The sequence below is a fragment of the Lissotriton vulgaris genome, chromosome 4_1, assembly GCF_964263255.1.
Source record: "Lissotriton vulgaris chromosome 4_1, aLisVul1.2, whole genome shotgun sequence".
NCBI classification, from domain to species: domain Eukaryota; kingdom Metazoa; phylum Chordata; class Amphibia; order Caudata; family Salamandridae; genus Lissotriton; species Lissotriton vulgaris.
Genome location: NC_141691.1, coordinates 43,969,195 through 43,985,238, shown reverse-complemented (window position 1 = coordinate 43,985,238; position 16,044 = coordinate 43,969,195). Strand labels below are relative to the sequence as shown.

The following is a 16,044-nucleotide window of genomic DNA, read 5'->3' as shown; positions in this document are numbered from 1 at the left end:
CTTCTATGTCCTCGATTTCATCATAACAGATAGCCTTAGAAAAGAGTGCTGAGTGGAAAGGGCCAAAGCCTGTGCAGTACCATTGCGGCGACCCCGTTTGCCAGTAGGAGCCGCCGTGGTAAAGACTGCTGTGTGGTAATGGCCGAAGCCTATTGCGGCAGCTGTGCAGCAACCCCATATGAGGAGGGGCTGCAGTGAATACTTGTGCAATGTTGATCTCCTGGAGCAGTGAGAACTGCGACTGGTCCGACCCTGTTGTGCACGTGATGTTGCCGTTGGAGCATCATCACCCTAGTTTGGAATTGAGGAGCAGAGTGTTGGAATCGAACCTCCCCAACCCACCCCGCGGAGTCTGCGTACAGCAACTCACCTGAGCCTCTGCAAGTGCCCGCAGATGGGGCACGCTCCAGCACTATGCATGAGTCCATCCTACCAGAGCAAGTAAGGCTTGTTTTGGGCCTATCAGCCCCGGGGGAATTCACTGCTGAGAGCGCTGTGGTCCTAGGACAGTCTTGACTTTGAGTCGGAGTGGACTCTTGAAACACGGACTTCTAGCAGGGCATTCCCTGGAGGTTGCCAACAGTGAATGCGGAATAAGCAGCATTGCTAACGCAAAGAGGGAGTGACCAGGGAATTTCCATTGAAACACTAGAGCCATGACCTCAAGGGTAATTGTGTTCTTTTGTGAATGCCCTATTTTTCCTTTGTATAGGTTGCGGCAGAACTAAAATACATATTTTCATAAAAATTAGAATTTTGCTGGATATGGATTTATTGCTGCACACCTTGAGTTGTGAGCCTGTGTTCACCCTCCTGTGCCTACGTTGGGCATTATTCAGAGGTAGAGTTGTGAATGGAACCCCTGGGTAATAATAGGAATATCGAGAAATGTATACTTGAATTTAAAGTGTGTAACACACAAGCCATGTCAATTTTCATTAATCTATGCTGTGTTCTTGAACTATAACTTTAATTTGAACAATGTATGGAACTGCTGGTAAGAACATTTTAATGACTGCTTACATTTCAAAGTGCCTTTTTCCTGCCAATGCTCACCAATACCAGTTTATTATTGTCATTACATTATATTTGGAAGGTTGCATTTTTTCATATTTTGACACTTAAGATTCCATGTTTACTTCTTTTTCTCCTCTCTTGTAGTTTGAAAGACTTCATCATTGAGTCGGACGAAGAATTCGGTTTTGATTTGACAAGTAAGAGGAAGGGCTCCTCAATCAAGAAGGGTGAGTGATCTTGCCCCCTCTTAGGATTTGGGGACAACTGCCAGACGTCCATCTGTGATTGTTGCTCTTCTGCTGCTTGTGTTTTTAGCCTTGTTTTCTTGAGCTCCAGTGCGCTCCAGGGTCATCTTCAAAGTAGAAATGCATCGACACACAAAAATTACACGGAATAATTACTCCCAAGTATTCAAATATTAAAACTTCAGCTGAATTTTTCTGCTTAGCAAGTTGGGCGCTGTTACTCTGCCCAAGTTCATACTGAACCGTTTTATTCTGCAAGTATTCCTGTGACCCAGAGTGCTGGATCTTATCGAGAGGAATCTTCCACCTTGGTGTGGTGGTAGATGGTTGATGTAAAGCAGTTTTTCCTATTTAAACAATCTGTGTTTTGTTTGCTTGATTTAGAATTCCATCTGCTGGTTGTGGGTTTACTTATGGGAGTAGTTCATAGGAGGATTAGGTCTTTCAACCTCGGCCAGCAATTAAAAATAAAGCCACTGAATGAGCAGAGAAGTTATTGACCGTGTGCTTCTGACCTCTGATATTTACTTGAGTTCCGGAGGACGTTTGTGGTTACTGAGCAGCATTCCGTTCGGATACTTTTGTTCACTACTGCTGTCCCATGGCTGCAAATATTGTACACTCGAATTGGGTAGCACCTGGACACCTCCCCTGCCACTTGCCCGTGGTCTCTAGTTGCTGCTTGTCCAATGACACTGCTGCTTCCCCAGGTTTTTCTGCTCACTGTTCTTCCTGTGAACAGAAGCCTCGCCCACTCCAGGATCTACTTCATGCAGGCCGCAGTGCGACCGCATGAGTGGGGCCCTTCCTACCTAGCCTCCCTCTGGCCTCAGGTTTCTGCTTGTCCTAGCCTGATCCAGTGACACCGCTTCTGCCCTGGTTTTCCCGCTCACGGTTCTTTCTGCCAACACAAGCCCTGCCCACTCCAGAACCTACTTAATGCAGGCCACAGCGCAATCGCGCAGCGGACACGTGCTGCTGTTGCGCCAAAGACACGCCGGTCTGTGGCTGTCCGCGCCTGGACCGCAACCAGCTCCATGACCTCTGGCCCTCCCTCTTCCAAAGATACACCATCGTCCAGCTCTACACCCCGTCCCTGGACGCCGCAGCAAACACTGTCACCCCGACGACCCACACGCCACGAACTTTCACGAGCACCCACTGCCACTTCACCTGCCACATTGATTACCAAGGGGTCGGCCCATGTCTGTTCAGTAAGGTTAGGCCACTGTAAATTGAACCTTAAAAAAATAACCTTTACTGACATCAGTTAGCAGCACGTTTAGTTCATTGTGGTCACAAAATTCAATTATCGTTATCACACTTATTCCAACTTATATTTTGTTTTCATCAAATTATCAAACCATTTTTTTCCAACATGTCATATGCTTTGGAGCATTCGACCAATTGTGAAGGTTAAACAAACTTTTTGAAGCCACCACAACTTTGAAGGTGCATAGATCACCATATTGTACACCTCGAATGATTTGAAGTTAAGACAAAAGCTTACAAAAAAATATTTAGAGGAATTTTTTAAACAAAAATACAATCTATACATTTATAACAAAAGTTGGTGTCCCAGTTTTTCAATTAAAAAAGTGGAGGAGTAAGATTCGATTGTTTCATTTGTCCATACCAAACCTAGCGGTTAGCGTGCTGCTTTTAGAAAGGCCTACTATAGAAAGCAAAATTTCCACACAGGCTCTCTGTGTCCCAGAGTCACTCAGTCAACTCTCTTGGTATAAAAATTGTTGATGCTTTTCAAACCCCACAATTCGGCGTTCTCCTTGTGACCAAGAACCAGATGACAAATCCCCCTCACAGGAACTCTGCGACAACCCTGCAAACTTCTTCCACGACCAGAGCGCTACCATCTACAAAAACTTCAAACCACAGCCGAAGGTCACCAACTTCATGAAGCAACACAACGACCCCACTACCACCACAGACACTTGACTAGTCAAATGAAGCCAGCTCACCCCACAGGATACCGCCTGAATCATGAACACTGTCCAGTCAGGGCGGGTCAACTGACCCATGCGCCCACTACAACTTCAACCAATCTGCATAGCCATTTTGAGAATTTATTTTGGGCTTATTAGTGATTCTAGTCCTCCGTGACATGAAGTGTAAAGAACTCTCCTGTTCCTATATATTTTTAATATGGGCATAGTCCTGTTGGTGCCCCATGTTGCTGTCTATACTTTACCCGTTACTATATATTCTGTAGAATGGAGCAGTCAAAGTGGAGGTGGTGTATAAGTTGTGACGTTGGCTGTACTGTCTGTAGGTAGTGGGGTTGCTCTCATACGGGACAATGGATGTTTGTTTATGGCACTTATTTTTGTACCTTCATGAGGATATTCCTACCCATGATCTTACTAGCGTTAAGAGTAGGAAAGCGGGTGAAGGAGGTCTCTGGAGTTATCGTAGTTTTAGTACCGGGTGCCTTTGGATCTTGTCTTCTAATCCTGTCTTGTTGATGGACATGCAATTGCAGGAAGCTGGCTCTGTATATGCTATACCAAAGTGAGGTATGTTGTGCCCAGTCTCCAGTGGAACCCCAAAGGTAGGCAGAGGTAAAAGTAGAGAGCACCTTATTCTCGGTTTATGGAAGTGTGGGTGAGCAGTAATGCTTTATAAGAGGACCGTGTTAAGCATTTATAGTACACACTCGAAGCCTGAACTCAAACCAATTGTTTGTATAAACAATATTGCTTTAGTCGCAATTTTATTTTTAGAACCAAGCAGGACTTTGTACAGGCAAGTAGAATTGTACTTTTAAAAACTGGTTGTTCAAAAAAAGCAAGCTGGATGAAATTATCTTGGTTACACGTTTGTAAAATATTTCAAGACAATAGGTATTTTTAATTACTTTGTGATTACTTTTCAGAATACTCTTGAGTACTTTTTTAGATTACTTATTCTACTCATTGTGATATGCCAAGATATCACGCTGGGACATTTTTTAGATAAAGGTAAGTAAAACAGTTTTGCCTCACAGTTGCTTAGGTTTCCATACAAAACATAACTCAAGACTTTTTAGAGGAAAACAGTCAATGCAATCCTAGTTAGAAAAATAAGATTATCGGTTTGGAGGTAAGCAATCCGTCTTGGAGGTTGAGTTTCTGGGGTTAGAACAAGGCTCCCCCCAGGGTCAAGGATGAACTCCAAAAGCACCCTCGGCAGCATCGGGGCGACCGAGTGCAGAGGCCCAATGCTAGCCTATGGGCCTGGGGCCCGTCGGCTGGTGGCTGCTCTAGTGCAGGCCACTGGATTAAGGGAGCAAAGCTCCTAGGGTTGAGCTGAGGGCAAAGAGGATCAGAGTTAGCACACCGGGTGCACCCACAGCGGCACAGGGGGTGCAGGGTGCTAATTTGGCATTGGGTGCCCTGTTCATTTCAATGGGACATCTCCGGTCGGAAGAAACACTGCTGGCTCGGGTAGGGAGGGTTCCCGGAGGCAACCACAGGTTGGAGAGGTAAGTTGGGATGCAGGGGGTTGCCAGGACACCGTCGGTTGGCCTAACCAAGGTCTTGGGGAGTCTGGTGCAGGGATGTCTTTAGGCGATGGGTTTACTTACCATCTCCTGTCGCAGTCTGGGGGGGGGCCTCCAGATAGAGCCTGCAGGCATTGTTGGGAGGCTTGATGTAGGTCAGATCACCAGATCCCAAGTCAGGATTGCTGGGGAGACCTCCACGTGGTGTTGGGCTACTCTAACTTGGGCCGTGGGCGTCCGGTGCAGAGTGGTGAAGACTAGTGGATTCGGCCGGAGTGTAGTTCTTGATGAAGTCCGGTGCTTGCAGGAGACAAAGCCGCTGTAGGGAAGGCAGGGCAGGTTCTCTGGGTTTTGGAACCTGCTGGCTGCGGGATATGCTGGGATTCCACTGGAGGAGGTCGAGGTCTGAACAAGCCGCTAGGGCTGAGGCCAAGGCAGTTTGTGTCCTCCTTCCTTCAGCACAGCTCTTAGGTTCTTCTCAATCTTGCTGGTCTCCTGAAGCCAGGTTTTGGGTTGCCGCTAAACATAAAATGATGGACCCGGCCTCGTGGCGTGGTCACCCCTGAACCAGATAGCTCCCCAAGACCCTGAACCACCCGACCCTTCCCGCCATGATACGCATCCCCGACCCTGGGCTTCCCGTCCTCGTCCCCGATTTTCCTGACATCCAAGACAGAGGCCCATGTCCCAGCACCTAAGATGGCTGCCCCGGCCCCAGCCCGACCTCGGCCGACGGCGCCATCCCCAGCCAGGGGTTAGGGCGCTCCCTGTGAGCGAGAGAGGGAGGAGTAGCTTGGTCACACCTTCCACCTCCCCTCGAGAGATGAGTTTCAATCACCCATCCGGCCTCCCCGAGGGCTGGCTCCAGGCCTGATGAGTGTCTGGGATCCCTCCAGACCCAACTTGAAAGGATGAAAGGAGCTGCCGAGGCGGAACCCCCAACAACCAGCCCTCGGGTGCTAAGACCTCCGCCTGCGAGGACTCCAGACATCAAAGGAAGGAAGTCCTATATCCAGGGCGGCCCTGGAATGATCAGGCAGTTGTATCCTGAACTACGAGAGCCCTGCTGACCTGGTCGCGGCTTCCCTACTATCCGGAGAAACTCTTGAGCCCTGCTGATTCGTTCGCGGCTCCTTTGCAACCGAGAAGATCACCGAGCCCCGCTGACGCTGTCGCGGCTCCATCACTACCTTGAGAACTCTTGAGCCCTGCTGAGTCGATCGCGGCTCGAGAGACTACTCTGGTCCGGCTGGACACAAGATCACCCCATATCCCCCAGCTCGAGGATTGAGAGCTGTGCGCCGGATACCTTTAACTTTGAGACTGACCCGCTACCCTATCCCTACCAAGACTCTTTGAGCCCCGGCTCCCCTGTACTTAATAATCTGCGGATCATAAAGATCCCTTTTTATTCGAAGAGATAAAGAATACTTTCTCTTAAAATCTCCAGTGTGGTGTCCCTCTGTGAAGTGGTGCTAGCGAGATCCTCAACCTGAGGGTCTCTCGCCAGTGCTCGGCTGTATTCCTAAAAGAGGTGGGTTCCAGGGTGGTCGGGTACGAAATCTGTCCCGTCCTGAGATCGGGCCTCTTAACATTGGTGGCAAGCGACTGGATCCGAGTCCGTAAATCTAGATATCGTACAGTAAGCGGCTGACGCACTACCAAACAGAGATGGCAGAGAAGAATACCAAGGGTGCCACTGAGAGTGATGCAAGCACCGCGTTCCTTCCGGAACGATTAGAAGATTACACGCACAGAGAATTGAAGGAATTTTGCAAGGAACGAGGAATCGCTACCACTGGCCTGAATACGAAAAAAGATATGCAAAAAGCTCTACAAACTTGGGTTGAGTCCGAAGACAACCTTCCCCCGTCAGGAGGAGGAACAGAACGACCGACCGAACCCAACCCAAGAGGAGGCAGCAGCACTCCGGTACGGAGCAACATCCCGGACGGGGGCCTCTCCCCCGGAGAACTAGCGGACAGAGAAAGGACCCGCAATCATGAACTTGAATTAGCTAAACTCAAAATTGAGTGTGAACTGAAGCTAGCAGAAAATAGGCTAGCAGTAGAGCAACTAAGAGTACAAGGAGAGTTGGAGGAAAAGAAGCTCCAACGGGAACATGAAGACAAGAGACTCAAGCTGGATTACGAGCGCGGCCTGAAGGAGATTGAGCTCAATGCCCGGAGCGAAGAAAACCGAACCTTGGGGAACCGAGAAGCGGTTCCCCCGCCAGAACCAAAGGTCCACATCCCCAAGGATGTGGTGAGAGAATACTATAAGAACGATGATATCCAGCAGTGGTTTAAGGCCTACGAAGTCGCCATGTCCTCCCACCGAGTTCCGCAGAAAGATTGGGGAGCCGGGCTGTGGGGCCGATTCCTGAGCGAGGGGAGAGACACCTTGCTCGACCTACCATCACCAATGCAGACTTCCTACAGCCACATGAAGGAGGCCCTCTTGACAAGATACGGCCTCACTCCAGAAATGTACCGCCAGCGGTTCCGGGACTGCAAGAAGATTCCTGGTACTACCTGGGTGGAGTACGTCAACTTTTTCAGCAGAGCATTCGACGGGTGGGTCAAGGGCAGCAAAGTGACCACCATGGAAGAGCTAACTGACCTTATGCTATGGGAACATATGTCCATGAACTGTTTTGTGGAACTCCGCCAGCATCTGCTCGACAGCAAGCTTGCCGACCCAAGGAAGCTGGCCGTGTAGGTTGATCGCTGGGTGAATACCCGGGTCCCCCGTGGTCCCGTAGTAGACTCCCCCAAAAACAGTCAGGGATCTCCCCGCCAGAGGGGTGGGGGGATCCAAGGTAGACGGAGGGATTCCCAGTCAGGACCCCAGCGTAGTCACCCCCCCCCCCCCCCCCCCCCCCCCCCCCCAGAAGCCAAACCTAGACCATACCAGCAACCGCACCAGCCACTTCCGCTCCCCCGGGCAACCGTGGGCACCGGGTCACGATTTCCTGTTACCGATGCCAACAAACCGGGCATTACGCCAGTGACCCCCTGTGTCCCATGGCCACGTGACCCTCTGCAACAGCTCCCGCAGCCAGACAGCAAATGTAGCTCTAGGGGAGGAGATGGAGGACACCGAAGAGTGGGAACCCGCCGCCATTGCCCTAGTCTCCCTAGGAGACCGAGAGATGATCCCTGGGGACCCCTTACCCGATAATACCAGGAAGTACCGACAACTATGACGGTGAACGGCCACCGGGTGGAGGCTCTTCGTGACACCGGGGCAAGTATCACAGGTATCCTCAGCCACCTAGTCAGGGAGGACCAGATCATTCCGAATGTCCTATGCCCCGTATTGTCCGCTGACAACACTGAGAGTCTTTGTAAGATGGCCCTAGTACCGTTCGAATGGCGGGGGAGTGACAGGAGAGTTACGAGTTGCTGTCGGGGCCTCCCAACCCGTAGACTGTCTCCTGGGCAACGAACTGGAAAGTTCCCCATGAAGACAAGTAGAACGTAAGACACACCTGGGCATGATGGGCCTACCCGAATGGGTATGCGCATCCACCCGCTCCATGTCCGCCTGACTACCCCCCCCCCCATCGGGGCGGTCGACGCCGAGCCTCCCAACCACCTCCCTGTAGAAGAAGATAGGGAAGATCGAGCTGAGCCCCCCTGCCTCTCCCCAGGAGGAGAGCCCGTCCCCGACAACGAGGCCTTGCATCCCGAGGCCGCCCAGCTCCCTGAGATAGATGATCTGCCAGAGTTGGCGCAGTGGCGTCACGAGGGGGGCCCCTCCCGAGAGGAGTTCTGCCGGGAGCAAGCCACTTGCCCGTCCCTGGTCGGACTCCGACGACAAGCCGCGGCCCAAGCTGCGGGCGACCAGACTGGGACTCACTCCTTATACTGGGAGAATAGCCTCCTGTATAGTGAACAGAAGTCTGCGGAGTTAGGGTCGGGTACTCGTGGTCCCCCTACGCTTCCGAGACTGGGTCTGGCCCATGATGTACCCCTGGAGGAACACTTGGGCCAAGATAAGACCTACGATCGCCTAGTCACTCACTTCTATTGGCCCAAAATGCGTACGAATGTGGAAACCCACTGTAAGTCCTGCCCCACGTGCCAGGCTAGTGGTAAGAGTGGAGGCGTGCGCAAGGCTCCCCTCCAACCCTTCCCGGTCGTCAGCACCCCCTTTGAGCGGGCCGGGATCGACATAGTAGGACCCCAGAACCTCCCAAGGTCACCGATTTGTCCTGGTGGACCACGCCACCAGGTACCCCGAAGCCATTCCCCTCCGCACCGTGACGGCCCGTGGTGGGCCGGGCGCTGATGGGGATTTTCTCCTGAGTAGGCTTCCCCCGCGAGGTCGTGAGTGATCGCGGCACAAACTGCATCTCAAAGTACATGATGTCCCTGTGGCAACAATGTGGAGTGTCCTACAAATTCACCACCCCGTATCATCCCCAGGGCAATGGCCTAGTGGAACGGTTTAACCGGACATTGAAGGGGATGATCATGGGCCTAGAAGAACCCCTCCGGCGCAAATGGGATGTCCTCCTTCCCTGTCTCCTGTTCGCGTACAGAGAGGTCCCCCAGAAGTCCCTGAGGTTTAGCCCATTTGAGCTGCTGTACGGGCACCCCTTAGCCTGGTCTAGGAGGGATGGGAAGCAGACCCCCGGGAACCTCCCCCTGATGTGTTCCGCTACATTCTCACCCTCCGAAACCAGACACGGAAATTCCGAGCGCTGGCTGAAGCCAACCTCGAAGCAAGTCAGGAGGAAATGAAGCGCTGGTACGACCATAATGCCACTCTGGTCGAGTTTCAACCGGGCCAGCAGGTCTGGGTGATGTCCCCGGTGAAACACTGCGCCCTCCAAGACAAATGGACAGGCCCCTTTAAGATTGTGGAGAGGAAGAGCCAAGTGACCTACTTTGTGGGCGTCCAGTCCCCTCGGAACCCCCTCTGGGTCCTCCACGTGAATCGCCTCCAGCCTCACTTCGTGCGGACGGAGTTGAGCTTGCTCTTGGCCACCAACGGAGCGGAAGAGGAAACGGAGCCTCTCCCTGACCTCCTGTGTGCCAAAGAAAAAGATGTCTCTGTAGATGGAGTGAACCTCTCTTCCTCCCTCACCCCTCAGCAGCGTGAGGACTGCCGCCAGCTCTTGGGGCAGTTCTCAGATTTGTTCTCCCTAGTCCCCAGAATCACCAACTGGTGTGTCCACGACATGGACACCGGAGACAGCCCGCCGGTGCGACACCGAGCCTACCGAGTGCCTGATCGAGTCCGGACCTGCATCCAGGCCGAAGTCTCAAAAATGCTCGGCCTAGGAGTGGTCAAGCCCTCCGACAGCCCCTGGGCCAGTTCCGTGGTGCTGGTCCCGAATGCCGCGGCCCCTGGAGCTGTCCCCGAACTTCGGTTCTGCGTGGACTACCGGGGGCTTAACGCAGTCACCCGAGCAGACTCCCACCCCATTCCCCGTGCGGACGAACGCATTGACTGCCTGGGGTCTGCTCGCTACCGGAGTACCTTTGACCTGACCTGCGGCTACTGGCAAATTGCGCTCACAGAGGGAGCCAAGGAGCGGTCTGCCTTCTCCACCCTGGGCGGGCACTATCGCTTCCGAGTGATGCCCTTCGGGATGAAAAACGCCCCGGCCACCTTTTCAGAGACTGGTGAACCGAGTCCTGGCCGGACTGAAAGAGTTCAGCGCCGCATATCTGGACGATATTGCGGTGTTCAGTTCCCAATGGAGTGACAACCTCCGGAGGGAGTTGCTAGCCCTGCGCCAGGCGGGCTTGACGGTGAAAGCCAGCAAGTGCCAGATTGGGCAGGGGTCAGTGACCTACCTAGGCCACCAGGTCGGAAGCGGGCAGGTCGCCCCGCTCCAACCGAAGATCGACGCCATTTTGGCCTGGGAACCACCCACCACCCAAACCGAGGTCCGAGCCTTCCTGGGCCTCACAGGCTACTACCGGAGGTTCATAAAGAACTACGGCAGCATAGTGGGTCCCCTCACAGAATTGACATCCAAAAGGCAGCCCAAGCGCGTGCACTGGACCCCCTCCTGCCAAAAGGCGTTCGAAGCCTTGAAGACCGCAATGTGTACTGCCCCATACTCCGAGCCCCGGACCACTCCAAAGAGTTTGTGGTTCAGACTGACGCCTCCGAACATGGCATTGGGGCCGTACTATCCCAGCTCAATGAGAAAGGCATAGATCAGCCCATAGCATTCATCAGCAGAAGGCTACTGCCCCGAGAACAGAGATGGAGTACCATCGAATGAGAAGCGTTCGCAGTAGTCTAAGCCCTCAAACTCCGACCCTACCTATTCGGAACCCACTTCCGAGTGCAGACAGATCATCGACCCTTACTGTGGCTCATGCAGATGAGAGGGGAGAACCCCAAACTGCTGCGATGGTCGATCTCCCTCCAGGGGATGGACTTCACAGAAGAACACTGCCCTGGTACCAACCACGCCAACGCTGACGGCCTCTCCAGGTTCTTCCGCCTCAGCAAGGAGAATCCCCAAGAGGATGGGTAGTTCTCCCCGACCTTCAGCTGGGGGGGGCGCGTGTTGGACCCGGCCTCGTGGCGTGGTCACCCCAAAACCAGATAGCTCCCTAAGACCCTAAACCACCCGACCATTCCCGCCATGACATACATCCCGACACTAGGCTTCCCGTCCTCGTCCCCCATTTTCCTGACATCTGAGGCCCATGTCCCTGCACCTAAGATGGCCGCCCCGGCCCCAGCCTGACCTCGGCCGACGGCGCCATCCCTAGCCAGGGGGTAGAGCGCTCCCTGTGAGTGAGAGAGGGAGGTGTAGCTTGGTCACACCTTCCACCTCCCCTCGAGAGATGAGTTTCGATCACCCATCCGGCCTCCCCGAGGGCTGGCTCCAGGCCTGATGAGTGTCTGGGATCCCTCCAGACCCAACTTGCAAGGATGAAAGGAGCCGCCGAGGCGGAACCCCCAACAACCAGCCCCCAGGTGCTAAGGCCTGCGAGGACTCCGGACATCAAAGGAAGGAAGTCCTATATAATAAGGGCGGCCCTGGAATGATCAGGCAGTTGTATCCTGGACTACGAGAGCCCTGCTGACCTGGTCGCGGCTTCCCTACTATCCGGAGAAACTCTTGAGCCCTGCTGATTCGTTTGCGGCTCCTTTGCAACCGAGAAGATCACCGAGCCCTGCTGACGCTGTCGCGGCTCCATCGCTACCTTAAGAACTCTTGAGCCCTGCTGATTCGTTCGCGGTTCCTTCGCAACCAAGAAGATCACCGTAAGCCCTGCTGATTCGATCGCGGCTTGAGAGACTACTCTGGTCCGGCTGGACCCAAGATCACCCCGTATCCCCCAGCTCGAGGATTGAGAGCTGTGCGCCAGATACCTTAAACTTTGAGACTGACCCGCTACCCTATCCCTACCAAGACTCTTTGAGCCCCGGCTCCCCTGTACTTAATAATCTGCGGATCATAAAGATCCATTTTTATTCGAAGAGATAAAGAATACGTTCTCTTAATCTCCAGTGTGGTGTCCCTCTGTGAAGTGGTGCTAGCACAGCGCGTACGATTCGAGATCCTCAACCTGAGGGTCTCTCGCCAGTGCTCGGCTGTATTCCTAAAAGAGGTGGGTCCCAGGGTGGTCAGCTGCGAAATCTGTCCCTTCCTGAGATCGGGCCTCTAACACTAAATTTAGGGGCCTTTCAGGTAGGTACAGGTTGGTACAAATAGTTTCCTTCCTTGGGGTGAGTACATCCCTATTATGTCACCCTCCAGGGGGGCATAAGCCTTTCTCTGGTTGGCTGGATCCCCCCATCTTCAAGATGCCAGGGACTGAGAGTTGTGCCTCGTCGTCTTCTCCATAGGGGTGATGTTGGCAAAGGTGGGCACACCTCCCCTCCTATCTTGGTTTGCCATGTTCTTCAAAATGCCCTTCCCGCATGAGTTTGGAAAATGATATGGGACATTGTAAGACTGTGACTGGGAAGGGGCACAGATGTGCTACTTGGGAAAGGGGGGGGGAGAGAGAGACTCTTGGTGGGTTTTGGGTTTAGACTTTTGCTGTCAAAGTTCCCTTTTGGGGTATACTCTTCTAGGGTCTGATTGCAAATAATTTGTGGGGTTGCACAGTTTAGTCTCTTATCATAAGAGGGAAGAGGAAATAACGTCCATTCAGTTTCCATGAATAGGTGCCTCAATAATCACAAAAGAGAATGGACACTTGTATCTACAATAACCAATGGTTATTTCTTGACAACCCTCATAGACGCTGTGATTTTGTTGTTGCGGTGTATCTTTTATCCGCCCCTTCTCTAGCGTCATGGCATAGTCATCGAGTTGCCAAGTAACGTGCTATATGCCTGCCTCACCCGAGGCAACCTCTGGCAAGTGTAGAAGTGTCCAGAGATAGTTAGGACTGTTCCAGAGGAATTGACATGCAGTGCCAATAAGTGGGTATAAAAGCAGTGTTGCATCAAAAACCAAAATTTATTATAAGAAAATGCACACTGTAAATTAAAAGAGAAATAGTGGTATATTCGGTAATCGAGTTACAAGATTACCATATAACTCTATCAGTAGGTCAACATGTTTCAGCTCTATATGGCCCGCAGGGGTCTGTAGAGCTTTCGTCAGGACAAAAAACAAAAAACTTGATACTCACACAATTAGTGTAGTTTTCAATAAGGGGTATGAGATTCTCATACTGAGATTCCTTGGTTGCCGGTAAACCTCTCTACATCAGGAGGCCAAAAGAGTCGCGTTTCACGTGGCGTTTGCCTCGTGTTGCTACGCAATTGCTGCTAGTGCTGACTCTACCCCAGGGGCAGAGTCAGCAACACGAGGCAAACGCCACGTGAAACGCAACTCTTTTGGCCTCCTGATGTAGAGAGTTTAACCGGCAACCAAGGAATCTCAGTCTGCCGCGCCGAAGACTAAAGTGAAGGTGGTTGAGCCAAGCGCTTCGGCGCCGAAGACGGTTGACGCCGGCAAAGGCCTCAGCGACCCAAAGAAGGCTATCAGCGACCTGAAGAAAGCTCTCGGTGACCCGAAGAAACGGCTGGATGACCCGAAGGTTTCGCGACTCCGCGTCAGCAGGACAAGGCCAAGGACACCGCACCCCGAGAGTCGACTCCAGGTGAGGCCTCGAGGGATTCCATTGAACCGGCGCGCCCATCCGCCGCGTTCACCAAGAAGGTGACGGACTCCCTGCAGCGCATCAGGGACGGGCCCGCGTTGGTCGGTCCGAAGGATCCTCCGCCTACAAAACCGGTGGAGAAACCACTTCAGGCGTCCACGCCCATCCATTTCACGTTGCCGCCAAAGACGACGCCAAAGGCTTTCGCTCTTAAGGCGGTCGCCAGCGTGCCCGAGAAGGTCGCCTCGGCGCCGAAGTAGTCAGCGGTGGTCCCCGGCCCACAACCTCGACTACCTTCAGTGGACGAGCATCAGGAACACTTCATCGATGCCGAAACGGGCAGGCTTTCCCTCCACAAGCGGAAAATCGCCCCAGAACGCCCAATGGAGTCCTACAAGATCCCTCTCAAGAAAAAGGACTCTGCTTTCACTCAAGCCTTGGTGGAACCACTTTCCCCACAGACTCATGTTTTGCCCACTTACTCTGATGTGGACGCTGGAGAGAGGGATGATGAGGATGAGTACAGTTATCCTGTCTATACAGACCCTGAGGACACCAACGAACCCTGGGCCGCTGGTGGTGACCCTGGTGATCCTCAATCAGGACAAGACCCTCAACTATTTTCTGCAAAAACGTCCCCTGCAGTAGACTGCAGCTTTCAATGCCCTCATTGAGCGGGCAGCTAACAATCACAACGTCCAGCTCCATGCTGACCCTGTGGATGTCGACTTCCTTTTTGATACCTTCTCAGTCTCAGAAAAAACTGTTAAGACTCTGCCTATGCTGAAAGGTGTTTTAAAACATGCTGCCGAGATATTTAAAGAACCTACCAGGGCGAGGGTGATAAACCCGAGGATTGAGAAAAAATACAAGTCAGCGCCTACTGATCCTACCTACATCAAACGACAGTTGCCTCTGGACTCCCTTGTCGTCTCGAATGCCCGGAAGAGGACTAATTCTCAGACTACGGGTGATGCTCCTCCCCCCCCAGACAAAGAATCCAAGGTCTTTGAGGCATCGGGGAAGAGGGTAGCAGCACAGGCAGCCAACATCTGGCGCATTTCTAACACACAAGCGCTTCTGGCGAGGTATGACGGGGCGCACTACGACACACTGGAGACCCTGTTGCAGCACCTTCCTGATGAATACAAGGAGGCGGCTGAGATGCTGATTCAGGAAGGGAAGCTGATCTCTAACGCTTCAATTAAGTGCGCTCTGGACGCGGCTGATACCGCTGCCAGGGCTATAAACACTAGTGTTATGCTACGGCGACATGCCTGGCTGAGAATCTCTGGATTTAAGCCAGAAATCCAAACCACCATCCTTAACCGAACAGTCAACCCAGATCACCTGTTTGGCCCGGAGGTTAACACCACCCTAGAAAAAATTAAAAAGGACACGGAGACTGCGAAATCCATGGGTGCCTTACAGTCCCAGCAGTTTCTGGGTGGGTCTTTTCGTCGCTCAAGCACTAGAGGCATTTCCAGAGGTCAGCTCTCCCAGTCCACGCAGTACTACAAGGGCAACACTCAGTCCACATACACCAACAAGAGTCGAGGTGGATATCGTGGTAACAGCGCCAAGGGCAGAGGTCGTGGAAACAGCTCCAGATCCTCTGCCACCAGCAAACAGTGACGTCTTGTCACTGCCCCCCGACCACACAACACCGGTCGGGGGGAGACTCCAGCAGTTCTGCCGGTCGAAGTCCATCACCACAGACAGGTGGGTCAGGAAACTTGTTCAATACGGTTATTGTCTGGAGTTAACGTCCACTCCACCCAACATGCCCCCAAGAAACCGTCCTATGTCGGCCGAGCATTTGCACTTATTGCAGCAGGAAGTCACCGTTATGCTGCAAAAAGGAGCAATAGAGCTCGTGCCTATGCGAGAAAGAGGCACAGGGGTCTACTCCCTGTACTTCTTGATACCAAAAAAGGACGGGTCCCTCAGGCCCATCCTGGACCTCAGGCCACTCAACCATTACATCCTGTCGGAGCACTTCCATATGCTGACCCTGCAGCAAGTGCTCCCGTTGCTCAGTAAGGGGCATTTTCTCGCAACTTTAGACCTAAAGGATGCGTACTTTCACATTCCACTGCTCCCTTCACACAGGAAGTACCTCCGGTTCACCATACAAAACCAGCACTACCAGTTCACGGTTTTGCCTTTCGGTGTCACC

General features: G+C 52.7%; 1 protein-coding gene across 1 annotated transcript in view; it reads left to right on the top strand.

The window, feature by feature from the left end:
• GCNA (germ cell nuclear acidic peptidase) overlaps positions 1-16,044 on the top strand; it is a 122,788-nt gene that overhangs the window by 61,980 nt on the left and 44,764 nt on the right. Inside the window, exon 6 of the mRNA XM_086918262.1 lies at positions 1,162-1,244. Coding sequence (XP_086774388.1) covers positions 1,162-1,244 — 83 coding nt within the window. The remainder of the gene's footprint in view (positions 1-1,161; positions 1,245-16,044) is intronic.